The 27,091-nt window shown below is 49.1% G+C and overlaps 1 protein-coding gene across 32 annotated transcripts in view; it reads left to right on the top strand.

Annotated features, from left to right (window-relative positions):
- Window positions 1–27,091, top strand: part of FOXP1 (forkhead box P1) — a 370,950-nt gene that overhangs the window by 275,103 nt on the left and 68,756 nt on the right. For 18 of the 32 annotated variants that reach the window (XM_040568510.1, XM_040568497.1, XM_040568505.1 and 15 more), the window contains 3 exons: window positions 19,574–19,711; window positions 20,826–20,915; window positions 26,347–26,506. In XM_040568510.1, the coding sequence (XP_040424444.1) occupies window positions 19,574–19,711; window positions 20,826–20,915; window positions 26,347–26,506 (388 nt within the window). Of the gene's footprint in view, window positions 1–9,534; window positions 9,796–12,066; window positions 12,272–19,573; window positions 19,712–20,825; window positions 20,916–26,346; window positions 26,507–27,091 lie in introns of those variants that run through there. The other 14 variants (XM_040568521.1, XM_040568515.1, XM_040568509.1 and 11 more) reach the window with 6 other exon arrangements.

Raw genomic sequence — 27,091 nt, 5'->3', positions numbered from 1 at the left:
CTGCGCTTTTTCAGTTTATCAGCTGCCTTGGAGCAAGCTTTTGGATTGAAGGTGGGGTTGGTGTGTATGTTGCTGGCAGAAGGTGCCAGCATTTCACGCGGATTGTGAAAAGCGACTTGTTCAGGGACGACCTCTCATGAAAGTCGCCTCCTTCAAGCCTTCCGATAGCTGAAATTCGGGCTGTTCAGCTGCCTTCCTCATTCGCCTAGGAGTTTGTTAACACAAACCTCGCGTACCGCATCCCTCCTGCCGGCTTTCCACCAGCCGTGCCCGATCCCTCTGCCCCATGGACAGAACAGGAGGGTCCCTCCCCTGTGGCACAGGTGGCTTCCCTACGCCGATGTAAAGGACAGCAGCCCTCGCCCACACCCACACGAAGCGGTGCCTGCGTCCCACTGCTGGGTGGGACCCAGGGGGAGGCTCTCAGCACAGCACTCCCCATGTAAACCTGTCTGGAGAGCGCCGCAGCATCGCCTGCCCGCCCGGCAGCAGGTCTCTGAAGGGAGCCAGAGGGATTTGGGGAGGTGGGGGGGTGACCTGGGAAGTGCTGCTGTGTCCTCCAGGTTAAGCGTGCCCACCGCAGGAGATGACAGAGGGTGAAAGTGGGTTGGAAGCTTTTAAAGCTGTTATTTGTGTGAGTCTTTTCCTGCTGCACGCATCGGTATGTGACTGTTGTACGAGAGGTTCCTGGGAATTCGTGTGCGTCCAAACCCAGCAGCAATCTCGGAAGATTTGTGGCGGCATAATCTATAAGCTCCTAATTACACATATAGCTGAGCAAATAGCTTGAAATTTCTTTAAACTCTTTGTTCACAAATGTATATTAAAACGTGCCCATCCCACATGCACACACACACACCCACCCTTTTCCTTCCTTCCTTCCTCGTTTTACACCCACTTCCATCAAGGCTTTGGCTCGTGGCATCCTTCCTTACCCAGGGAGCCGTGGCCAGGGCTCCCCGCGGGGCCACTGGCCAAATTGCTCCTCCTTGCCATCACCCCCTGGCCCATGTCCCGTGGCCGGAGCTGTCACCGGGGTCTGGATTTCCCCCGTGACGTGCAGCCCGTTGGGGAGGCTGCTTCTGCTGCTTTGAGCGCTTTAATGAGATGCAAATTGTTTGTGATGCTGCCTTATTAAATGTATTGTAATTTTAAAATCATTTGCTTGTTAATTGTATTTAAATAGCTGCCACTTAGACAAGCAGAAAGTTGCCAGGAAGATAAATCGTTTTCTCTTTTTGCTGCGTTGGAAAGCGGCCCCAGTGACCTGGGTGGGCTGCTCGGACCCCGCGCCGCTGGGGGGCACGTCCCGGGTGGGAGCGTGCCGGGGCTCTGCCCTCACCCCTTCCCGGGAGGAAGAAGCACTCCTGGCATTACGCCCTCTCTGAAACCTCAGTCCCTTAAGAAGGTAATGGAAGAAGGGTTGGGAGGTGTGAGTGGAGATAGTTTACTTTCCCCTTGCTTCAGCCAAGGCACGTCAGGCTGGGGCAGAACTCATGGGATGGGTGCCGCGGTGCTGCGGGTGCTGCTGCCCCAGCTCGGCGCTCAGAGACAGGCGGTGCTGTGAAGCTGTCCCGTGCTGCTCCTGCCCCGTCTGCTGCTCCTGTCACCGTCCTCAGCGCCTTCAAGGCTTTGTCCTGCCGCAGTCCACGGCCAGGTTTCTCCTGGCTCCGGCTGAGCAGCGTGAGGTCCCTGCTGAGCTTCGAGTTCAGCCGGGCTTAAAGCTGGTTTTGATCCTGCGTGGTTGCTAGCTTTGGCGTGGAGCAAGCTCCGTGGTGTCATTTGTATTTTTGTTGTATTTGAAATGCCGTCCTGGAAAATGAAAAACAACATTTCCGTATCGGCTCGCGCTGTGTCCTTAGCGGACTCGAGGGCCCCACCCTGCCTTTTCCAGCTCGTCCCTGTCAGCACCGGACCCTCGCTCCCTTTCTGCCTTGCTTTTCCAGAGATGATTCGTGCTCCCTTTGTTTTCTTTTTGCATCCTTGTTGTGTGGCAGGCTCGGCAATAAGAGTTAATAATTAGCAGTTCAATAGCGCTCTTCACCTTCAAAGCAATTTTAGGCGTTAAATCACGGCGGCTCTGCTGGCAGGATTGCAATATTGACTTGTTACTTCACCAGTGTCACAGAGGCAGCAAAAGCTGCGTTTTTACGGAGGCCAAAACGGGGTCATTATTTTTTTTTTAAAGCACAAAATTGGCAAAAAATAAAATTTTCTCCTAGGCTGACACTTTGTTTGCCAAATTTCAGCATAGAGCCAATTTTTAAAGCTGAGTAATAAACACCTGAAAAGTTCTGGTTTATAATGGCAGTGCTGAAAAGCCATTAAATGAATGGCTCCGCTATAACACAAGAAAACCCTCTTAAAACTGCTGAAAAACCCGTAAAAGCTGGACGGAGGCCTTGCGAACGCCAGCCTCGCCTTCGAGCCTGGCGCTGGGATGCGAAGGGAACCCGCGGCGAGCGGGTGGCAGATGACGAAGGGCATCTCTTTTAGTCAGCCGCGTGGATACGGCCCTTTCCCTGGTGAGCAGTGGAGCAGGGGCTGGGAGCTGAGGTTTTTGCCTTCTCCGTGGGCAGGGACGGTGAGGGGAGGTGGGACAGCCGTGGCACGTGGTGGCAGGGACAGGTGGAGCACGGGGGACGGCAGGAAGGATGGGGTTTGCGGGAGGAGCGATGGGGACGGAGCTCCGGGGTACCGGAGAGCAGAATCTGGGGCAAGGCCAAGAGGGAAGGCCTGGAGGAAAGGAGGAACCGAGCGACGCCTCTGGGCACGGGGGACAAAGGGCAGCCTCGGGACGCCCAGCGGAGGGAGCAGGCGGCCGGCGTGCTCGGGAGGAAGCGGGGCCGGGCGCAGCAGCAGCCGCCAGCCCGGCTCTGCGGGGCACGCGGTGGCCACGCCGGCCTCGAGGGAGCCGCGCTCGGCAAGGTGGCAGGAAGCCCCGGCGAAGCCCCGCTCGCCTTGCTTTCTTCTCGGCTCGCAGGGCGTTATTTCTGCACAGATTGGAGAGGAAGCGAGGGCAGCTCCGCTTCCTTTCCTCCGCGACCTGCCCTGCGCGGCGGCCGAGCCCCGCGGCTCGCTGGCACGTGCGGCTGCAAGTGGCACATCCCCGAGGGGCGTCCTGCGTGCCGATGGCCCGGGGACAGTATCGGTGTCCCCAGGGCAGTGCCCGGCCTGTGCCACCTCGGACCCTTCCCGCTTTACCAGCTCGGCTCTGCTGCGAAACAGAGCAGCGAGAGCAGCGTAGTAAACCAGCAAATTGACCAGTAAAAGAAATCAGTAAATGAAGGGAGCAGCTATTAATGTGCCAAGCCAAGATGTGTAATTATACCCTAGGACTTTTCCGAACTAATACATGTTAAAGGTGTAAACCTATTAAAGGAGAGATTTTTCTGCACGGGGAACTTATGTAGATAGAAGGATTTACACTGTATTTTATTCTTGTATTATAAGGTATAAGGAACGTTTGAGCAAATCCAGTCATTCCCATTATTACAATATCATACGTTTTTCATACCGTTTTATGTGGTTCTTCAAAAACTTTGGCACTAATTCTCTTTATATTGTTAGGAATTTTCTTTTTAAAACAGAAATCTTTTTCTCAAATAGTTAATTAGATTTTGAACTTCAAATACAGTACTTTTTTTTTTTTTTTTTTTTCCTCCCAAGAATAAGGGTGTTAGATCCATTGTGCTGGCCAAATTACAGTTTGGATAGTTACATTCTCTCTGCTTAATCACCCTGCAATTTCATTTGAGTGAAGGATTTGGTGCCTCAGGTGTCCTGCATTCCTTCGGAGCCCCGCGTGGCGAAGCCGCTGCCATCAGCCGCCCCAGAAGTGGCCGCGTTCAGTGCCAGCGCATTGTTGTCCCCGTACCCGGCATAAATAGCGTAGCTTTGCTCGCAGAGATGGATTTTTGGGGAATCGCTTTCTCCTCCTATGCAAATGCAAATCTGTTTGCAGGGGCCCCAGACAAATCCCTCTCTTTGCTGGGGCTCGTGAACCTGGTTCCCTTCGCTGCCACATCCCTCCAGGCTCGGGCACCGGCTGCTTTGCAGCCTCATCCTTCTTCTTGTGGCTCGTGGGGAGAAAAGGATTGCGACAGGCGGATCTGGGTAGGACGTGGCTGTCAGCTGTAACCTGTGCTTGCGGGCAGGAGTCCCCTTTGCCGTGAGGAGGGAAGCGGGAGGGGAGAGCCCTGTCCTATAATATTGGTTATTTGGGAAGAGGCGACGGATCGCGGCACCGCGCTGTGCCGGGTGGTTCAGGAGGCGAGGTTCGGAGGCGCTCTCCAGTCCCATATGGCAACCAGCAGTCGTCTTGAGGGGCTTCTCTGCCTACCACTGCCCCAAAAAGTCCTCTTGGTTTTAATGCTGTTCACCAGCTTTGGAAGTCATGTTATTCATCTGGGTTTGGGCATTTCAATTCCCTGCACGCGGTATAATGCGGCCAGCACTCTGCTAGGAGCAGTGAGGTCCCAGCACCGCTTCCAGGCTCTTTCCCCATGCGGTGCCACCAGTGCTTCAGTTTCTGCGTGCTCCTGTCCAACCATAAGGGCTGGTGCCTGAACACCTCTGTAGCAAGTAGTTCTTGTTCAGGTGCCTCTACAAATTAACTGTTTTCTTCTGTAAAGAAAAGATGAGCAAAAGCTCTTCCCTTAGCTGCCTTCTTTTTTTTAAAAAAAATTATATATATATATATCTTTTAATGTTGGAGGAAAACTTGGACTACGAGCCAGCTAAATACACTGTGTCATGAAACCTCGGGGACCATTGAAGTGAGCACAGTGGCCCATTACTGCTAAGGAGGTGTTTTATTGAAAATAAGCTGCTGTGCGTTCCCAACAGAGGGAGTGAAAAACGGCAAGATGCCCGACGGTACTCCGGGTTATTCTCGCCGAGAGGCCGGGATATACAGTTTGGCACTCGTAGGCTGCGTGTGAGTACGCTGTGCAATGGGCTGACGGGCGCTGGCACGTAAAAGGGCCCCTATTTCATCAGACCCGTTGTAATGCAAGTCCGTGGCGGCACAGGGGTGCGCGTAGGGGTGCGCGCGTGCCCTGCTGTGGGCCCGGTGTTGCAGAGGGATGTTCTCTTGTGGCGGCTGTCAGAGGAGGTGAAGAAGCGCCCCATCCCCTGGTTGCGGGGCCAGGCAGCACACGTGTCCCCTCCTGTCACCCACTGTCCCTGCCCAGCCCGGGGAGGGCACCGCGGGAGCGCAGGGGATGATCTGTTTGGCGTGGCCAGGAGCTGACGAGTTAATGCTCCACGGGCAAACGTGCGTGATTGACGTTTGTTTTGTTGATGTTTCATTCTGTTTCTTTTCTTACCATGGCAACTTTAACATCATGACAAAACACCTACTTTTCCTCTTGGAGCCCTAACTGTTGTCATGCCCAGCAGGTTATTTTGGTATACAGTGGTTGCTCTTTTAAAGCAGAGGTGTTGCCATCTCCTACCAGATAGCACCTCCAGAATTTCCTCTCCTCGCAAGGCATCTGTGGTTTTCACTGTGTGATCTCTGTGTTTCAACCCGTGGCAAAAAAATGGGGTTTTAATGGAAACTGCGGCATTTCCTCTACTGTACGTGACATAAATGCTATCTCACGTAATTAAGGAAAGTAACAGAGAACAGTTAGTGGTGATTGCCTTTCAATATATTGTGTACTTTGGGGCACAAAAATAATTTATGAATAATGCCCATGCGTACTTGGAACAATTTGCAGACTGTGCTGTGAGCGATGCAGACCTGCTGGTAGAAGAGTGTGCTAATAAATTTTACTTTGTGGCGGAAACAAGAGATTACAGTTTATTAGGAAAGGAGATGGCAATTTATTAAGATCAATCAAATACGAATGCAGAGCGAAAATGTTGCCATTTTTATTTATTTATTTATCTCGAAGCATGGGGGGGTGCAATTATATAAAATTTGTTGTTTACCTGTGATGTTTGATTCATTATTAATATTTTTATGTTTAGAGGGAACCATAATTTTGCAGAAATGCCTTCCATAACTCCTGCACAATCATATTCATAACTCACCTGAATGTTGACACATCCTGCTGTGTATATATAAATTAACTAGTAACACTGGCATTATAAAATGATGCATTAAATGAAGATGTGAATGGTAATTTAAAGCATGCCATGAAGTGAAATTTAAACCATTGCACAATGCTGAGGGGATTTAAAGAGGCTTCTTCGTGCAGGATTTGCAGGGCAATAAGGAAAACGACAGTTTCACATGAAAAAGAAGTGCAGCAGACACAAACATTACTGAAATGTTAATTGCTTTGGTGTTCTCTTTTGGCAGAGACACCGTCAGCCTAAAATTCACTTTTCTGCCTGAAAATACTTTACCATGAGGGTGTTAGCTAAGATTAATAAAAACGACCCAAAAAAATGTTTACTTAGTACTTTTTCTCAGCACTTTGTGGATAATAAGTTTCACTGTTTCCTGTTTAGTCAGTTGTTTTCCCCATTTGTTTTCGTAGGTCTTTCAAACAGCAGCAAGGGAAAATGCAGCAGTCTCAAAACAGGAAAATGTGATTTAACCCCACAAAAATGGGCCTGGGGATCCAGCAGTGGGAATAGTATCCGAGACGCCTTTTTCCCTTGTAACTGCAAACAGCAGCTGGCTTTCAAACCGGCCGCCCCTCCCTGCCTGCGTTTGCAGCCCGCGTGCAGTTCCGCGGGGATGGGTGCCCGTGGCAGTCTGCGAAGGAGGCGTGCACGGAGGCAGCGGCACGGCACAGCACAGCACAGCCATTTCTTCTGCCATTCTCATCTTCAGCAGCAATCCTAACCTGCTGTGCTGGCTCGGACCTCGGAGCCTTGTATCCGTGCTATACACTAGTGATTTTTTTTTACCTAGGTGTTGATGCTGCCACTTAACCCGAATCAGACCTTGCAGAGCCAAGTAGCCGCCACGCTCCTTCCCTGTTATTTTTAATTTGTTGGTGGATGTCTTCTGTTTTGAACATCCTTGTCAGATCTGATTGTCTCTGTCTGTGATGGCTCTCCATAATTGAATGGAATTAAAGTGGGAGTTTATGGTCCTTCTTGGTCTTTTAAAATATTTTGCTGGCTGAGAACTGCGTTATATTTCATGGTGACCCTACTTAGCGAGTGCTGCCATCTCCGTTACTAAGGGAATAGACCGAAGTTTTTAGCCCACAGCAGATGTTGGCTGAGCTTGCAGGTAAGAAGCTTTTATATGAAAGGGCATAAAATGCTTTAAAAATACTGCTTGCAGGCTCTGTGGCCAGCGTTCAGTGCTTAGGCAGCACCTTTCAGCTTCCAAGTGTTTTGCAAATATTGGCCTAGAGAAGATCCCGAAACGAGCAGCATTATCCCTGTTCTGCAGGTGAGAAGGAGGCCGTCGCCTGCCTTTGAGATGGCGAGTGTGCGGGCAGTGCTCGGCCAGGGATGTAGCAAGCAGTTCTCAGAAAGTGGGGCCCGCAGGACGGAGCAGCCGTTTCGGAAAACAAACGCCCCAGGTGACTTGCCCAAGGCTGGGGAGCGCAGGCGGTGCCAGAGCCGGGGCTGTGCTTCTGCTCCTATCTGGCAGCACCACGTCACGCTCCTCTTTGCCCTGGGAAGGGGAACGAGTGCCTAGAGCAGCGTCATGAGCTTCACGCAGCCCCTTGGTGGTTAGAAATGTCCCGAGGTGGAGCTCAGTCCATAGGCACGCGGTCGGTCGGAGCTGAGGGCAGAAGGAGGGCGCTGGCTTTTCGTGCTGCGGGCAGCGAGAGGTCCGTGCCGAGGAAAAGCAAACAGCTCTGCAGCTTTCTGGGCTGGTTGGCATCATGGCCGCAGGGCTGCCCTTCGCACCCAAACCAGGGAGCAGGAGGTGGTCTGTGAGAGATGCCACCAAAAAGTGCAAGCCCGCGTATTGGTGATGCATTCCCCAAAGCAGCCAGGGTTGCTTGGGATTACTTTGAAGTCCAGGACAGGAGGGATTCTCTTAGCGCAAGCAGTAATTATTACGAGCTCGTGGCATGCGTTACTGGTTTGTGCTATTATTAAACGTCCCAAGTGTTGGAGGGCGTGCGTGTTTGTTTGCTTCCTGCGCACCCACGTAATGCACATGCAGGGCTGTGGTGCCCGTGCCCTCTGCCTGCTGACCTGCTGGGGGCCTGCTGCTTCGAGAGGCCGGCGTGTCTGATTCATCTGGGCTGTTTCTGGCAGATTTAGGGTCTTGGAAAAGATGCCCTTAGTCCCTTATTAAATATTCATAAGAGGGTGGGGTCACATTTTTGTGACCTGAAAAAAAATCCCATTAATAAATTTGTTATCTGACACGAAAACACTTTAGGGTGGAAAGCAATCCGTATCGCATCCCATTTACCGTCAGATCACAAGTTGTCAGTAAATTGGGTCCTTTGTCTTCGCTTCTTGTGCGGCTCTTTAGCAGCATAACTAATGGGGCTATTGTCTCTCAGCCCCTGACTCCCGCAAATAAACCACGCGCCTGCCTGGGGAGCGTGGTGGCTTCGGGCTCTTCAGCTGCGTGCGTGCGAAGGAACCGTCTGCATCACTCGTGTGCTCGGACGGCGGGTGAAAATGCCAAGCCCAAACTGAAATAGCAGGAGGGAACTGCTGCCTGCGGTACAGCGAACGGTGCGGGAGCTTTTCGGGCAAGAGAAGAGCGGTTGTGGGGCCGGTAGCGGCGTGTGGCTTGGAGACAGCACAACGGCAGGTTTTGTCTGTGTGTCAAATTCTGGGAGACCCGACAAGTGTTTGCTGGGGCCTGAGGAAGCTGGTTGTGTGTGACGCCGCCCTGCCAGCCCACGGTGCTGAGGTGCCGCGGGCCCAGGCCTTGCCCAGCACCACACTCGAGGCTTCGGCTGCCTCAGCGGCAGGGAGCGGGGCCGCGAGGGGCTCCGTGGGGTGTGTGGGGCTGCGAGGGGTGTGTGGGGCTGTGTGGGGCAGGGGTCTTCATCCCGGGCTGGCTTTGAGCATCCTGGTGCCTTGGGATTAACTCCCCTCTGCTTTGGTAGGGGAGAGGGGGAAAAGATGTTCTTGTGCGCAGGCCGGGCACAGCAGCCTGGCTTGGTGTGGGCTCCTGACAGAGGCTTCTTGACGTTGTTTTGTTTTATTTTACTTTGTTTATTTTATTTTTTTTATTTTATTTTATTTTACTTTATTTTATTTTATTTCATCTACTTCATTTTATTCTATTTTGTTCTATTTTACTTCATTCTCTTTCACCTCCCGCTATTAAAACCCTGCCGTGCTCGAGCCCTCGGAGGCAGAGCCGTTGGCAGAGGAGCTGTGAAGCCGTCCGAGGGGCGGCGAAGGCACTTTCCCGGAGCGAGCAGAAAGTTGCGGCGGGCGCGGGGCCGCCCCGCGGAGCTCGCCGCGGGCTGACACCCCGTGCTCCCCGAACAGATCTAACAGCGGGGGGGGGCTGCTCAACACTTGGGCGAGCGGCAGGGCGGCGGGCCGGGCAGCGGGAAGAGAGGAGGAGGAGAAGGAGGAGGAGGAGGAAGGCCGCGCCCGGGGGTGCCCCGTTCCGGGGCGGGCTGTGCGCGGCGGCGGCGCAGGGCGGGGCGGGGCGGCTGCCTGCCTCCTGCCTGCCTCCCTCCCTCCCTCCCTCCCTTCCCTGCCTGCCTGCCTCCTGCCTGCCCTCCCTGCCGCCTCCCTCCCTGCCCGCCCGCCGGGGCTCCGCGGCGCCAGCCCGCGAGCAGGGCCCGCCGCCGCCGCTCCTCCCGCGGAGCCTCCGCGCCGCTCCGCCCGCTCCATGGCCCGCCGCGCCCCGCGCCGCCCGCCGCCGCCGCCGCCTCAGCCCAGGTGGGTGCCCCGGGGCCGGGGGTTGGGGGAGCCCGAAACTCGCGGAAAAGAGCGCGGAAAGCCGGCCCCAGCCTGCGCGGCCGGCTCCCGGCTTGACTCGCCGGCTCGTCCCCGCTGTCGTGACAGCTCCGCTCGCGACAGCCGCGGGGCGGAGCGGGGCTCGGGGCGCTCCCCGCCGCCCTTCAGCCGGCCCCGCGGCGCGGCGGCCGCGTGTGGCGGCGGTCGGGGCGCTTTTTTGAACGAAAACAAGTTTGGTGGCAGGAAACGTGAATCACCCGCGGTGACTAAGGGCTGTTTACGAAAACGGAACGGCCGGCTTCGGGCCGCCGAGCGCGACGGGTTGCCGAAGTTTATTTCTAATAAAAAAGTGACTTGAGCGGGCTGCTCGCCTCCTTTCGCTAAAAGCGAAACGTGGAAACCCTCCGGGGCCGGCTGGGAGCCGCTTCCCCTGCCTCGTCCCGCCGGGCCCGATCCTGGAGCGGGCTGTGGCGCACCAAACACCCCACAGGGACCCTCAGAGCGCCCCTGGGGTGTCGCAAGGGCCCGGCAGGCCGCCTCCTGCCGGCGCCCCTCAGTGCGCAGCCCGGCCTGAAGCGCCCGTCGCTGTGAGGTTGTGGTACCAGAGCGTGCCCCCGCCGGGGAAGGGACAGATTTTGTGGGGTGACCCCGCAGGTGGCCCCCATCCCTCTCCCAGCCCGCCGCAGGGCCGCTCTCAGGGGGCTCGAATCGAGCTCCTGCGACCGCTGCCCCAAAACGTCACTGGGGAGGCCGCGGGGATGGACCCCAAATCCCGGCCAGACAGAGGAGCTGCCTCGGCCTAGAGCATGGTGGAGCCGAACTGCAAACTGATTGGCCTGACACTTTATAATCAAAGTTGATTTATTGTTCATTAGTAGTGCATTAGCCCTTTCAGGCAAGACAGTTATTTGTGTAGTGGCCTGTCAAACAAAAGACCGCTAGCACCTGTCATTTCTAAACCATGAGATAAGCGAGCAGATATTAAGATAATGCGAACAGAAGTACCCCAGAACGAGGTAAAGTTCTCACAGTTTCCCTACAAGAGGCATCGCTGCGTGTGCTGGCCACGTTTCGGGGGGCAGGCGAGGCTGCTGAGCCCCCCAGGCCCTGCCGAAGCCCCCGGCCTGCCTGCGGGGTCGGGAGCCCAGGTTTGTCGCCCCAGCCTGGTTTGGGTTTTCGGTTGGGATCTTAGCACAAGAGCAAGCTCGAGGCACTTTGTGTGTTTTGTCCCTGACTCCTTCCTCCGCTTCCCAGTGGGCAGATGTCATGCAATGATGCTCTCGCTGGCAGGGGTTAATTATATGAAAACTTGATGACATCACGGCAGAGCTGTGAGAATGTCAAAATACATCTGCTGCCGTATTCAGACATATTGCTCTCTGCTCGCTCCCCCTATATCAGCTCCCCTCCCTTCCCAAAAGGGAATGATCGCATGACATAAAACAGAAAACAACACAAGTGTCAAAAGAAAACAAAATTAGTGAACTTTTGTCTGCCACCATAGAAACGAGGATTAACTTATGTTATTCCAGAGCATGGAATGGAGACTATCTGCGTGAGGATATATAGTGTATTGTCTTTTGTGAATTTTCATTTGACAGGGATTTTGGAGGCTGTGATCTTAATTAAATCTCAACTGACTCAAATAATGCATCTAAAGGCATGCAGCGTTGCGTAACCTTGCTGAGTTGGTAAACCATAAATCATCGGAAAGCTTACGATAGGAAGGGCCGCTTTGAAATTTTTTTGTTTGCTACAGTTGTTATTTTTTTCCTCTTGTTTAACATACACTCTGCCTTGCCACTGTGCCCTCCCTTTTTTAGGCAGCATAATTCCTGCTTTTAAAAAAAAAAAAAAAAAAAAGGACGAGCTCTGAGACGTGCTCTGACCAGTCACTCAGCCGAACTAGAGAGAAGTCATAAATAAAATGGAATTGACAGGGGAGAAATGAAATAGCAGCGTGGGCTTCCTGGGGAGCTGGCTGCTCGCAGGGAGCCGGGGGCGTCGCGGCGTGCTCCGGCTGCTGGTCCCTGGCGCGCTCGGGAGGCGTGCGTGGCTCCGCGCCCCCGGCGGACACCCCCGCGGCGGTGTGAGCGGGGACCGGGCAGCGCCAGGAGCCGTCACCTGCCGGCCCCGGGTTGTAATGGGTCACAGATGGATTCTCGCGCTAATGGACGGCGGGCTTTGACGTGTACGCAAGTTGAGTTGGTTTGAGTCGCGTGTAATGGAGGAAACGGTCGCAACAGTTGTGCTAGGGGTTTTTTTAGACATTGGAAGTGATGTAGAGCGGTTGGAGCGATGACTTAGGCAGCGTTTTAACCTGGCAGCTCTCGAGCACTGATGCTGCTCGACAATCGTGTCGTTTTTAAAATAGCGAAGCTACACGAGCTCCTATGGCAGTGTAAAAGGCTTTGGTTTCCTTGTCTGTGATGGCATGCCCTGGGCAGCTGAAGGAAAGGTAAGGGAGAAGGCTTCTGGCGTTCAGGACCTGAAGGAGTTACAAAGCTCTCGTGTGCTCTCGCTCTCTATTTCCTAGTCATTTTTGAGCTGCTTCAGGCAGACCTGTGCTGGATGCCTCTGCAACTTGGACTGACTTTACCAAAATGTTTCCCGGCAGCCAGCTAACTCGCTGATGTTGTTTTCTCCCCCCTTTGCTAGGGAGAAGCGGTAGCAGGGGCAGTTTTATCAACACCTGCGAAACTCGATTGTGGGAAAGTCCTGACACCATAAGCTAAATTTGTTATTGTTTGGCGAAAGGCTTGGCTGGTTTTAAGCAGTTTGTTTGTTTTATTGAAAGCAGAGCTGCATTACTGGAAACTATTTTGCTGTAGTTCAGTTAAAATGTCCTGTGCTGTTTTGTTTTTGTAAGGTGCTTACTTGCTCAGCTTCGCTTTCCAGTTACAAGGAAAGGGAAAAAATGCATCATGCACTCCTCTGCAGGTCTGAAGTGGCCGTGTAGAGATTTTGGAGAGAAGCAGCACTGGCAAATCTCTCTTCCCCAGCTTTTTTTTTTCCTTCATTTTTTTTCTTTTTTTATTCTTTTTAGCCTTTCCAGCACAGTTTCCTCCGCTAGAAGGAGGATCTGTAGGTTGTACTGAAGTTGAACGAATGGTATTAAAAACAGACTGAGTGTTGAGCAAATAAGCAGGATTGCTAACTGTTCCTTGCACTAGTTTTGGACGGATTTGCCTTCATTGATTAGGTAAGATGCTCTGCTGTTTTGGAGGGACAACAGCCCCCTCCCCAAACTGACAACAGGTTTTAATTTTTAAGCTTTATCTTGCCCTTAAATCTGAAACATCATTGTTCAAATAACTGAGAACAAGGTAAACCAACAACATCAAAAAGGTCGGCTTCTGTGATTTCTCAAGGGCTTGTTATTTTGTACTTTCCAATTCTATTTGATGTCTTGACAAAACAAGATGACACAAGGGAGAATACATTAAATTTTGATTTTCATCTAACCTGTTACAGTAGTGGCAGCTTAATTTCTTTTACTTTTTACCGAAGACGGCTTTTTGCACAATTACCCTAATTGCCACGCCACTTTATGAGAAGGTTTCTTTGCGGGTTTCCCATTTGCCTTGATTTTGCGAGGCATTTTTTTGAAGGCGCTTTGACCTTTAACACGGAGAGCCGGCTGGTTGGAGTGCGTCTTCATTAGAAGTAAATCACTGAATGGCAAGATTGTCAAAGAAGCAACTGATGTTTTCTCATTAGAATCTAATTTGCACCGTTGTGCTTAGCTGCGATGTGCAGCTGTAGGTGTCTGCGCTAGGTGTGAAAAACTGCACGTTTTAAGCAAATAAAGTTTACAACTGTGAGAAAGGCTCCGCTCGCAGCCGAAGTGGCAGAGCCTCAGTGAGTGTTTAAGCAGGGCTGGAGCTGCCTTCCCCTGTTTCCTACGTGAAACACGCAGCGTGCTTTAACCAGGTGAATATTTTTTTTTTTTTTCCCAATAGCTTCCTAATTTTTTTCAGCTGGCCAGGACAATGGATGCCTCCTCGCGTGCCCCAGAGCGCTGCGGCTGGTTCTCGCAAGAGAAATCCGGCGCAGAGCAAAGAGGGGGCTCAGCCCCAGCACCGCCGGGGTCCGAGCTGCGCCGCTGCTCCCAGGCTGCCCAGGCAGGAGGGGAGAGGAAAGAGGAAAGGAGAGCCCCTCGCTGCAGCACCGCCTGCTCCGGAGAACTCCGGGCGTGCTGAACGCTGCTGATTCAATCACCGCCTTTTATTATTTAATTAAGCTCTCCTTAATGTATTAGTGGATTAATACACAAATGCGAGGAGGCTGACACGGTGATCATTCTCAGCGTATTTAGGGTGGTGGGGAGAGAGAAGGTGCCAAGGGGTTTTCAAGGGCTGGAGGGGTAATTCGTGTGTTTCTAAGCAGGATGGCTTTTGGTTTGTTTCAGGGTGTTTTGGCAGAATATGTGGAGCAAACATTTCCTTTCCTAAACTCTAGGTTAAAAAAAAAGCTTTTTTTTTTTTTTTTTTTTTTTTTTTTTTTTTTTTAAAACGAACCATTATAAATATCACCGCTGTTAGGAAGCATGTACAGCAGGTTGTAATTTTTCCTTTCACGGTGGAGCGGGAAACAAAAATGATAACTTCTTAAAATGTGAAAAATGATGGTGATAATCTTGAGGTTGAAATCTCACTCAGCTTATTAAATGAGTATTTGGTTGTGTGCATTCCGGTTTAGTCTGTATTTGACAAATGTTAGATGTAGAAAGGATTTAATTTATGTAAACTTTATATTTTTATGCAAATTAAATGGGTATTTATTATAGCAGAAACAATTATCCTGGCACTTAGTGAGAAACCTGGTATGCATGAGAAGTGGTAGATAAGATCAGATGTTTCATTCTGTAAACAAATATGAAAATATCCCCGTTTTTCCTTAGCTAGAAGAGAATGCAGAGGAGAGCAGACATCCTGACATGCCGGGGAATGTCAGCATAGCCCATCTCCCTGCCTTCCGTGGGTCAAAGGCAGATCTTTCCTACTGATAAAATACAATAAACAAAATTATAACCATAAAATGCTAATTTAATTTTAAAGAGGCTCTCTTCCCCCTCTTTTTATAGGGAGCTGCATTGTTACGGAGAGAACAGTTATGCTAATGACAGACTACTTAGCTGATTTTACATTAATGTAATAAACAGTACCTGTCTTAATGTGTTGTGCAGTATCATGGCAAAATAACTAAGTCTAAAAGCGAGATTCCATTTTGCATAATGAAACGGAATTGCAGTTTCTGCATGAATAATTCTTTCAGCGGCAGTTTTGGGTTGTTATTTTGGAGGCTGAAATATTATGTCAGAAGTGTTTCAGTCTCAGGATGGATGCGGGTCCTGCGTTCAGCACTTCTTCTGTCGCTGGGCTCTGCTGCGGTTGGGGGCATTGTGCTTTTCCCTCTGCCAGGCTACCCGGGGTTTGTCTTCTCCTGGGGCACAAGCAAAGCCATTTTGCATTGTTTCGGCTGCGATTTTTTTTAAATATTGCAAAAGTAGTGCATGTAATAGCTTTCTAATAAGACAGCTCAATCGAATTGTTTGTTTTTGCCTAGCCGTATCTATTTTTCTGGCAGTCCAGCATTTTTAACTGTTCCTCAGCCACTTGCTCTGTGTTTGGCTGCGTTGTGCTCCGTTTAACTTTTATCACAAAATCTTTAACTGAAGAATTGCTGTTTGGAAATCCAAGGTGCCTGCTCCGAGGACTTACTGAAATCAAGTGTGAACATACATCACGGGAGAAAAGGATTTTCTGGCAGAGTTATTCTTTATGAATTAAGGAAACCCTCCCCATCTTCCATGCATGCCTGCTAACAGTTAACAAGACCATCACCGTATCCAGCAATGAAGGCACGTTGTGTGAAAATGGCATTTTCTCTTTTTTTCCCCCCCCACTTCATACAAGATTAAACTACTTGAAATTATTTAGCTAGTATTTAATTATATTAATATCAGGGAAAATGGGGGAACTAGATGATTAAATCGGTCTAAATCATTTTCATCCCCGTGACCCTTGTCTGAGTGGTACGGAGGAGTGACAAATGCATCCCTGCTGTAACTCCCTTGTGAAGTTAGAGGTGAACTTGGCCCAAGTTGTGCAAGTTTGCCTCGGTCAGCCTCTCCAAAACACGGCGTGCTGCCAGAGCTCGGGACTGGGGAGAGGACAGGAAGGCTTTTGGGGAGCCGGAGAAATAGCAGGCAGGACCCTGGGAGACAGAGAGAGTGGCTGAAAACAGTTGTGAGTATTAAAGACATTTTTTGCCGTTGCTGGTATTAGCATGTCAGCAGGTCTATACTAGCACAGCTCCGAAAGCCAAATTGCAGCTGTATTTTTACCTCTGCTGCCAGGTTTGCATGCAGCTGGGTATCTACCACACCCTATTGTTATCAGTCAACAATACCAGAAGCGCTTCATTAATCATATCAATAACAACAATCATGTTTCATGTAGAAAATGGAAATAAACAACTTAAAAAAAAAATTGATTTCTGTTCTGCATGCTAAGTTAGCATTCTTTAAATATATCTGCCAGTAGTTTAATTTGAACTTCAACTCCCCGAAGGCAGTAAGACAGAATTATTTTAGTTCTTCATAAACTGCCTTCTGTGATTCATTGTTAACTCATAAAACACACTCGTTTTCATGTACTTAAACAGTTAAGCCATTTTCAAAGTTGGTTTGTAATTTTTTTTGGCAACACATTTCGCTTGACATCTGAGAGATAAAAATCTAAAATTAATTTATAGCCTTCAGTTTAGGTTTCATTTACTATCAGGCAAAATATCAGAAATAAATATATTTTATCTAACGTAAGGTAAAGTGTAGTGCACAGTATCTAAAATAAAGTTTAGTTTTGAGTGAATACACTCAAAAAGGGACCCATAAATATTAGAGAGCTATAGTTAAGAACTTACATGACTGTTTTAAATACTATTGATTTAAACCACTGGCTAGATTTTATGAATCAAAGTGTAATTTCCAAGCTTTGGCTATATTTCTCATCGCTAAAGCACTCTCTCTTGTGTGCCTTTAGCAGCTTTCCAGACATTCAACACGGGATTAAATGATAGTAGTTACAATGATCAATAGGTTAAGACCGGTACAATCACTCTTACCGCTAATGACCTCGGTAGTAATGGGTAATAAAGTGTGGGCTATAATAGCCTATTGCTGGTGCTGCATGCCCTTTGCTTCCCAGTATTACTAGGGACTAGCTACATGAAAAAGTTGGACGGTGGGAGTTAAGAGGGTGGATATATAGGCCATAATTCTGAACTGTTTCAAGCCCTCCACCAGGACGCCTGCCCACGCTGGTCCGGGGCGCGGGTGCCGTTTTTAACGGGGCGCTTTGTGGTGTGGTGGAGTTTCTTTGCAGGAGGCCTTCGGAAGTCGCTTCCCCAGCGGGTAAACGCGGTGTTTGCCGTGCCTAGAAATTACAGGCAGGGCCTTCTTTGGAGTCGCAGGTGGGGTGTGAAAATGCGGTAAAACGGGGTTGGACGGAGCCACCCAAACCTGCCCGCCTAGGTGGGCCGTGTTTGGCCGTGTGTTTGGGCCCTTGCTGGTTAAGTGCTTCTGTTGGAGCAGCGACTGTGCAGCTAGGAGATTCTTCACCGGAAGGTACATGGCCGGTTTTCAAAGGTAGGGCCAAATCCTCAGATTTATCCTGAGATAAACGTGCAAAAAAGCCATGGAAGTGAATGGGAGTTGTCTCCGCATGGCTGCCGGCAGAATGCGGCCCTCCGTATTAATCACCGATGTGTAGGGTTTACAGCACCCCACCCTATTCCTGTCTGTATCCCTGCTTGTCGTCATAAATCTGACTGAAGAGTATTTGTGTTGTATATCTTCCAAGAATGGCACAGAAAACATACTTAAACATGCTTCCTCTTCTGTTTGCTCAGGCCAGCTTCAATGGAAGGTAGTACAAACCCCAGGGTAAAGTAAACTTCTCTGGGGATGGGAATAATGAAGGTGAGTCACGCTTCGGGCGAAGATAGTGACTGCAGCATTTAATTAAATAATTGTCAGCTCCCAGAAAAGTTTTTAAAAGACTGGATTAAGATATTCAGAACTAATGGGACTGCCCATCCTCATGACTCAGTGTCCTCGTCCCGTGGGACGAGGCGGTGGCACCGCGCGGTGGCTTCGGAGGGACCGGAGTTTGTCCCATCCTTAAATCTCCATTTCCCTGCCTTCGCACCTGCCTGCCCCAGCAAGGACCACAGGAGGTTCGTGGCTGGGATGTGGGGGATTCGTGCTGGACCACGCCGTGTTGGCGTTACAGGGCTGTTGGATTGCCAGACGTGTCTCGAGCACGTGTTTTCTGGGCAGCGCCGGGCCCTGGTGCACGCCATGTACACAACAACACCGGGCGATGCGCAGTGCACATCAGTCTGACCTTCAGGAACCATTTTTAGTTCATCAAAATTAGTGATGCTGAGAAATCAGGACATCAGTGCATAATGACTGTGAAATTAGGAATGAGAGCTTGCTATGCAAATGACAGGACAAATCATGTGAAAAAGTCAAGATAAACTGCATATTAAGACATTATGTTACATAAAATTAATACTGCATTTCTCTCTTGCTTACTACTACACTGGAAGGTTTTTTTAAACTCTTTTATCTTCTGATCAGCTATTGTCTGCTGATTTTTTAAAAAGTGGTGCACAGAAAAAGTGCTAAACATATTATTACCTTTTATTGTAATACATGAGATGACAGGAGATCCTTTTTAGCAAAGTATATCCTTTACTGCTTTTAGTTTTGTGCTGTCACCTATTTGATTTGAAACTATAGAAAAGTAAGGTGCTTAAATATTACTGTTAAAACTCATATGGGTTTTGTCTTTTCTTCTATTGTTTTTTTCTCTTCCTTTTCTTTTCCTTTTTTGGGGTGGAGGATAGAGGGGTGGGTTTCTAGGGAAATAGTCTTCTTGCATTACTAGGACTGACAAAATGGTTCTCATGTAGTCTGCAAATTAAACACAAGTGCAGTGATTATTTTGAATAGCTAAATTACATTCTAGAAAGCTTGCAGAATTCATAGCATTGTCATTAGGTATCCGCTTGAATACAATTTGTGTAACCTTGGCCAAGACAGCCTGTCATTTTAATGTCAGTGTTTTATCTGAACAAGACATCATCCTTTCAGATACAGTGTACAGGTTCCTTGCAAAGATGCCCGTGCAGAAACGTGTTAACAGTTGCAAATATGAAATGCTATCAAGTTCATCACTGTAGCTGTTTGTCACTGAAATGTCATGGAAAGCGGCTTTTAATGGTATCTCACATAATATGAAAGAATTGAAGGCATCTGTATGCTGGGTGAATATGGAATGGTAAAGACATCGTAGCAGGGCCTCTCTGTTAAAATTGCATAGGAGTGTAGTGCTGTTATTCACGTCACTGAGCCTTCCTTCAATTTTCTTAAAATCCTGTCCTAACAGGGTCTAGATCCCATCAGCATGGGATACTGGGCTCTTGAATTTCTGTGCGGCAGGGAGGGGCTTTCTGGGAGGGAAAGGACCGAGCCGGCAGTTCCTTGTAAAAACAAATAAATCTGGGCAGGTTTCGCCGTACTGCTGTCTTTAAAGAATTCCCATCGCAGAAATGCTCTGCACAGAGGGACCTGAGTTGCCGGGGAAGCGCGGCCGGTCCCTCTGTGCTCGGGGTGGGCTCGTGCCTCCCCGCGCCTGCCCGTCTTCCCAGGAAACGCTCCCTGACCCCCGCTCTGTCTCCTCCGCAGGTTCCCGTGTCGGTGGCTATGATGACACCTCAAGTGATCACTCCCCAGCAAATGCAGCAGATCCTCCAGCAACAAGTGCTAACTCCCCAGCAACTCCAAGTCCTGCTCCAACAGCAGCAGGCACTCATGCTTCAACAGGTAATTGTCGCCTTCGCAGCCGCTCGCGGGGCCCTGGCAGGCACCGGAGGGCTTCGCTCCCGACGTCTTCCCGGGAAAGCAGCTGCCCGCCTCTCGGGGTCTGCTCCTCGGAGCAGCCACACTCTGAAATGAACTGACTGCTCTTTTGTTTTTAGGTCTAGAAATAGCTCCTGGAAACAAATCCAAGGAGCAGTGCTAGGAGTATTTCCAGGATCAGCTAAATAACGCAGCTGCATGTTTAAGTGTCAGGTCTTCGGCAGATGTCCCTGTTGCTTTTGCCTGCATCCCCCAGAAAGTACAGTGTGCCCTGATTAATTGCAATAAACGAAGTGGTAGGGTGGTACTTCCCACTTCAGACCTTGCTACGTCCACGTGGGACCGTAAAGGGCTATTGAAACAGTGGCAGTGAAAGCCAAGAGGTTCGCAAGCCTTAATCCGTCTGATGTCAGCCAGCGTATGCTGCGCGGTGCATCGGTGTCTCTCCGTGCCCCGTTTCAACACGTGGTCCTTTATCAGCCGAGGGTTGGCTGCCGATGCAACCCAAGGCTGGGTTACCATAGGGTATGGCTCAGCGTGGGCTCGCGAGCATCGGGCCAGCACGGGCATCCACCAAAACCCCACCTCGAGTGCCCCCTCCTCGCTGCCATGCTGCCTCCTCCCGGCTCCAGAGCACAGCCTGCGCGGCGAGTGGCTGGCAGCGGGGAGGAGGAGAGTATTTCCCAGGATGTCTGTGCATGTATCGAACAACACTTAATACGGTCAAACCCTATCATTTAGAAAGCATGTGTGTTTCACAACAGAGATTCGCCAGGCTCTCTCAGCAAGGGCATTTTGGCTTTGTTGTTACAATCAAAGGTCATTCCTTGCCTTATTTTAATTAGTTTGTGTAGAAAATGGTATGTTTTTCATCAGTTCATTTTGGAGATTACTTTTCAAACGATAATGCCAAGAATAGTCAGTGTGCACTGAATTTATTGTCGAGTTTCAAACTAAAGGTCAGACCATTACAGATAAAAGGATGCTATTTTTCAAATCACAGTTTGTGTATTACACCAAAAGGGACACTGAATTGGCTCTCCACTTTGTTACTTACCATCTTTCCTTTTCTTTGTAGCAGCAGCTTCAAGAGTTTTATAAGAAACAACAGGAACAGTTGCAGCTTCAACTTTTACAGCAACAACATGCTGGAAAACAGCCTAAAGAGGTACAGACAATACCCATTTTACTTTCAAACCACAGGTCCCAGAGGACTGTCTAGTGGCTATTAAACTGTCATTCATCTTATAAATGATTGCACAACTGAACTGACTCTATCAGGTCTCAGCTTTCAGATTTAGAGTTATTGTCCTGTTTTCGCCTGTATTTTCCTGCGCTTTCCATTTGCTTGCTGCCACATATTTTATAGCTGGGGACCATGCCTTGATGTTCGGTATGAGTACTGGAGCAAGCATCTAGACGTGTATCTTGGGAGAGTGCTTTTGGAAGTTAGTTATGTTGCAGAGGGGAGGGGGCAAGGAAGCAGGCCCAGATATGTGGCTGTCCTCTCTAAACAGGGCAAAATTCCATGAGATTTTGAGTTCGCACTTGCAGTTTCCAACCAAAGAGGTTGGGATGTTCCTTGCTCAGCAGAAGGGACCGTGCTCGAGCACCGTTGGTTGTGAGCAGCGAGGGAGGGCCGAGATGCAGGGGTAGCACGGGAATGCCACCCCGTCGCAGCGTGTTGTGCCCGGGTGCTGCAGCGCACCGCGGTGCATGGTAGCCCGAGACCTCGCTCCGATGCCACCACGGTCCATGGCAGGAGCAGGATCACCAAGGTGGTGTCTGCCTGTACTTTAAATGCGCTTCTCCTTTCTAAGTACCTGCCACGTTCTCACTTTGTTGATTTTGGTGTGCTTAAATTCAATTTTGCTTTAGTGACATTTATTTTGACGGCACCAAATTCACCCCTGTAGGCCCAAGGAGTTTGAGACTCCAGTCTGACATCAGCACTGGCTCGGATAGATCCTAGAAAGCTGCCTCTTGGCGCGAGGCGCTGTGCCGCGTCCTGTGCTAGCGGCAGTGGTTGGGCATCACGTTGCCACTGGTAATGCTCGAAGCGCGCACCGATTTCTCACCCCTGAAATCTTGGCAGATTGTGCCACCTGTGCCAAGTTTCAACCCAGAGTGAATTTTTCCAGCTGAGTTATAAACCCCTGAAAATAGGGGGTTTATAATGGAAACGCTGACACAACCTTAACCATAGCACGCTTACGGGCGCCTCTATAATAAAAAGGGAACAGATTAAAAAGTGTCTAAAATGTAAATCTAAAGGACTAACAGTAATTAAAATGGAAATGGCACAGGGAGGGAAGGCATGTAATTGTGAGATATCACTGTGCAGAATGCTCTCAGCTTTGTTTTGCTGGCTGTTTTTCTAATTCAGTAGGGCTTACTCATCAGTGGCAGTTCAATGCGCGTTAATGACTCTGGGATGCAGGCATCACTCTGGACAAAGAAATGATTATTGTGCGGTCAAAAGAAGTTCAAAGACAAGAAGGGAATTTCAGTTTTTTCCTTAGAGATCCACATTCAAGAGCATATAAATTAAGCCAAATGTTAAAAACCACAGTCTGAAAGCTGACTTCAAAGTCACAACTCTCTAATTAATGAACTGCGAGCTTCAGTTTGGACAAGTCGTGGTTTGATGCGCCCATAAATCAACATGACAGGTCTGTTTCACAGTCTCAGACAGAGCTTGTCATTGAGTCACATCAGATGTAAACACAGCAGAAAAAAGAGGGGATATGAAGGAGGTGCAATTGATCAACAGAAATGGTAAAAACCCACTTTTGAAACGCATTATGCATGATCACAGGAAATGGCGATAGCCTCAAGAGGCTTTCTCCTTCTGCTGTTGCTTTTTTGAATCAGATTTCTAACAGCCTTCAAAAGGGAGAATAAGAATTATGGAGCTTCTCCCCTGTGGCTGGCAGGCAATAACCCCCTGTTGTTATTTTGTGCTTCTTTCTTTTCAAAGGCGTCAAAATTTAGTTTTTTAAAGATCTTTAACTCTATATTTGAAGACAAACAATAAAGGGCTGCCACTGTCATTCTTATCAGTTACCAGGGATTGTATTTTTTCTTTCTGTTGCCACTTCTTATTAACCTCTTATTTGGTCTATTAGACATAGTTTTGAATGCAAGCCTGCATGCTGGGAGAACATGAAAGTTCAGATGAGCTCAGAGGGCAGATAAAGAAATTTGAAGGGGAAAGTTACACAGCAGAATGAACGATAAAAGTTAACTCTTCTAAATTGCTGTTGTCAGACAGGAGAGCATCTCAGACACAAAGATGAGGGCTCGGAGCTTGAAGAAAAAATACTTTGTGTTAAAAAAGACGAGAAGGGAAGTTAGACAATGTGATGGCATTTCAATATCTAACACACCGATTTACTGTGGTCGCACTTCTGATATTACACTGTCGAAAGTAACAATAAGAAAAGACTCCTTCCTGTTTTAAGAAGAGCATTTTAACATGATAGCGGAGAAGAGAACAAGGGGCCCAAGTCTCTCCAGCTTTCCCTAGGGTTTTTTTTGCCGAGGGGTTCAGCAGAGGCCTGTTCCCACAGCACTCTCACTCCGTCCCATCCCGCAGGTTTGCTCAGCCCCATTTTCCTGCGCCGAGGAGCTTATTCTGGCTAGATTAGCATGCGAGCGGTGGGTCTTCCTTCCTCCCCCTCCTTGTAATCCACAACAGCGGCGGGTCCCAGGCTGTGCCGTGCTGCCGAGGGGACCGCTGGTGGCGATGCTGCCATGGGGTGAGTTTGTACCCCACGGCTGGACCGAGCACATGAATGTAGGGCTTCCCCGGAGCCCCTCTGCGAGTGGCTCGTGCCACCACACCGTCCTAAAAGGAAAACGCCGCCGATCCCCGTGGACCGAAGGGGTCCAACCCCTAAGCAGGCTGGTGTAGGGGCCGGCGGTCCCCTTGTAGGCTGTACTTGGGCGGCAGAGGGTGAGTTTGTGGGGCGAGCTCGGCTCCGGCCCCCCGCAGCCCCCACCGGGGGGGCTTGGGGCCGCGGGATGATGCGGCCGTGGCCGTTTGTCCTCCAGTGCTTGGGGCAGCTTGTGTTAGGCAGCAGGGAGGGACCTACGAAAGGAAAACAGACCTTTGACAGGAGCTGTAGGGAGGGGATCAAAAATGCGAGTTTTATCAGGATATTTCAGCGTTTTAACACTGACTACTGACCTGACAACAGGACTGCACCGAGACCTTTTTTGTATGCATTCAATTGTGAGAAGTAAACAAACTGCCTTGTATCCTGTGTTTGGTAACTGGGTGGGGAGCGCAGTTTGGCAACGTGCGTTGCTTTTAAATTCTTTCTTGGACAATGGGCCTTGTATACTTTTATATCCTGGCTTTTCAAAGTAGAGCGTGTTGGAGAGCTTTTCTTGGGATAGCTGGGAAGACAACCGCACGGGCATCAGGCGATTTGTGTCAAGTTGTCGGGGTTTTGGGGTGTTTTCTTTAATGCTAACTTTGTACTCAGAGGGCAAATAGGTAAAGCCACAGATTACTGTGGCTAATTAATTTATTTATTACAAAATACTGCTTATTATATATAGACACGCTAAATATACATTAAATATATGTCTATTTGGAGCGGGAACATCTGTGGAGGCAAGGATTGCTCCTAATGGATCTGTCGCTGCAGCTTGCATTCATCTGGTGCTGTTGGCAATAGTTGCAACAACTGGATCTGTCTGAGCAAGCTGTGGCACAGAAATGAAAACTCTCCAAGTTCCAGTATGGCTAAACACTCGCTTGTTTAACTGTTCCCGAAGTTATAGATCTTCTTGGGAAATAAAAAAAATGAACTTGCCTGTCGGTACAGTTGTAGGTATGCAGTTGCTTGTAGTATTAAGATTGATGGGGCATGGCAACACAAAAACAACTATTTAAGGATTTTAATAGAAGTAATTGCCATTGTCCTTAACTTTCCCCAATAAAGGTTTTTTTTTTTTTCTTTCCTTTTTTTTTTTCCTCTTTTCTTTTAAGCCCCCTGTGACTGTGTCACATTCAGCGCGGCGGGGCTGGAGGGCTTCAGCGCCCTGGCAGAAGGTGGGGCCCCGGCCCCTGGCTGGTGGCCGTCAGCCCTGCTCCTGTGACCCGGGTGGATTTTTCCTGCTTGACACCAGCAGGGAACGGGGCCAGCGATCCTCCGCACCGATACCAGGGAGGGGCCACCGAACGCTGGCTGTCTGGCCAGGCTTTATTTGCAAAAGTGTGTAGTTTTGCAAGAGTTAATTTTTTTTTTCCATAATTGTTAGCCATAATGTGTATAAGACCTCCACCTTGATATGATTCCTAGCAGATTAGGGATATTAGATAATTTCCTTCTATTTATTGTACTACTGCACTGTATTATCTTTCTATCACTCAGATAATTACTAAGGAAATCTACATTAATTTTTTTTGGCCAGCACAAGGAACTGCTAAACATTGGCATGATGTATTGATGTTTTACACAACAAAAGTTTTCCTCTTGTCATTGTACAATAAATAAAAAGATATTTATCAAAACGCAAAGCCTTTCATGGATTTTAAAGAACAAAGCAAATAAAACACAAGATGAGCATGGAAGCAAAACCTAGAGGCTTCCTTAACTGAACAAAATTAAGGACTCAGAAGCCTGGAGTACTGTACATATTAAACACTCACATTCAAGTAAGATGTTGTTTGCTAAATTATGAATGTGTGTAATTAAAATCTAGTGGCTGTTTCTATGAAAGATTTACAATGTTATTTCATCGTTTGTCATGGCTAATTAACAATATTAGATGAAGTTTTTCTTCTTCAAAGGTCTGATTTTTTCTCATTTATTTATGTCAGAAGTGATAAACAGAGTAGTTAAAAGCTTCTCCGGGTACAGTAGTGAGAAAAGCAACATGTTCTTTTACACCTCGGAGGTTCAGGGTTCACGTCCCTGCAGAGTAAAGCAACTCAGTCTTCTTTAGAGTGAGAATAATTAAAAATTTCAAAGTGCAGAAGTAGCAGCCTTAAGTACAGCAAAGAATCATTCTGCACATAACAAAGTATTGTTGCTTGATGGATGGATAAGAGAGAGTAAGGGTAAAATACCATAAATCAAGCCGGTTGTACTGCCTTAATTGTCGAGACAATCCTTGCATGAGCAAACAGAGCAGAGTACAGGGCTGTTTTTCATGACGTCCAAGCATGATGTGTTTACGTGGGGCGACTCACGTTTGACGTGTTCTTTGCTTCGAAGAACTGCCCAGGGCTTCCACAGCTGCCAGCAGCGTTTGCTCTGTCCACCACTGATGGGCAGCCACTTCTGGGGTAAAACACGGCCACATGCACCAAATTCTGCATACGTTTTTCATCGGGTTTGCAGGAGGAATTGAGGTGGAATTAAAGTATCCACCGGAGGTGGAAATTGACTGCAGCCCTGTTGGTAGCTCCAGCACCTACACGAACCTTGGGGTCCTTGGTACTGGGTAGTGGGCTCGCTGTCCTTCCTCGATACCAAATGACTATGATCAGGAGTTGCAGTCTGTTGAGACAAGGAGCCCTGCAAGTCCTCTGTTAGTGCTTTGCTCTGTATTGACAAATGTGCATTTTTTTTCTTTTCCAGCCCCAGCAACAGCAGGTGGCTACGCAGCAGTTGGCCTTTCAGCAGCAACTCTTACAGATGCAGCAGTTGCAACAGCAGCACCTCCTGACTTTGCAGCGTCAAGGGCTGCTAACAATCCAGCCTGGCCAGCCTACTCTGCCTTTGCAGCCCCTTGCACAAGGTAGGTGAGGGCTTGGGGGGCTGCCGAGCAGGCAGATAGCACATGCACACGAAATTGTCACTCAGTGAGACACAGAGAGATCATCGGCTTGCAAAATAACGAGCAAAGAAAAATTCTGACAGACAAGGTGGGCATTAGAAAGGTATTTTTGAGAAGGGCAACACTGAAACCGTGGGCTGCTCTCGCTAGCAGGGGGCAGGTGGTTTGGAGTTTGGATTCGATTTGCACAGCTATATCCAGCCTGGCGGGCTCGAAGCTGCTGGTTGTACTAATCCGGACTTGAAATCCTCCACAGGAGGCTTCCTAATAAAATTTTGGTGCTGGGTTCATGGCTTAGGATAGTGTGAGAGCAGCTTTTCCTTATTATTTTTTTTAATGTGCTATTTTGGCCCTTTCTGGCTCTACCACTGGTGGGGAGCTGGGCACAGAGGAGCGCTGATCACACGCTGCCGAGCTGTAGAAATGCGATTGCCCTTTTCTGTGGCTGAAAGGGAAAGGTGGCAGTGTCTCCTCTCCATGCCTGTTTATATGTCCTTCATTTCACTGCCTCTGTACGTCAGAGCTTCATTCTTCCCTCCATGCTGA

Source organism: Cygnus olor, chromosome 10, assembly GCF_009769625.2.
Source record: "Cygnus olor isolate bCygOlo1 chromosome 10, bCygOlo1.pri.v2, whole genome shotgun sequence".
Classification (NCBI taxonomy): Eukaryota; Metazoa; Chordata; class Aves; order Anseriformes; family Anatidae; genus Cygnus; species Cygnus olor.
This window is presented reverse-complemented; position numbering and strand designations above follow the sequence as displayed.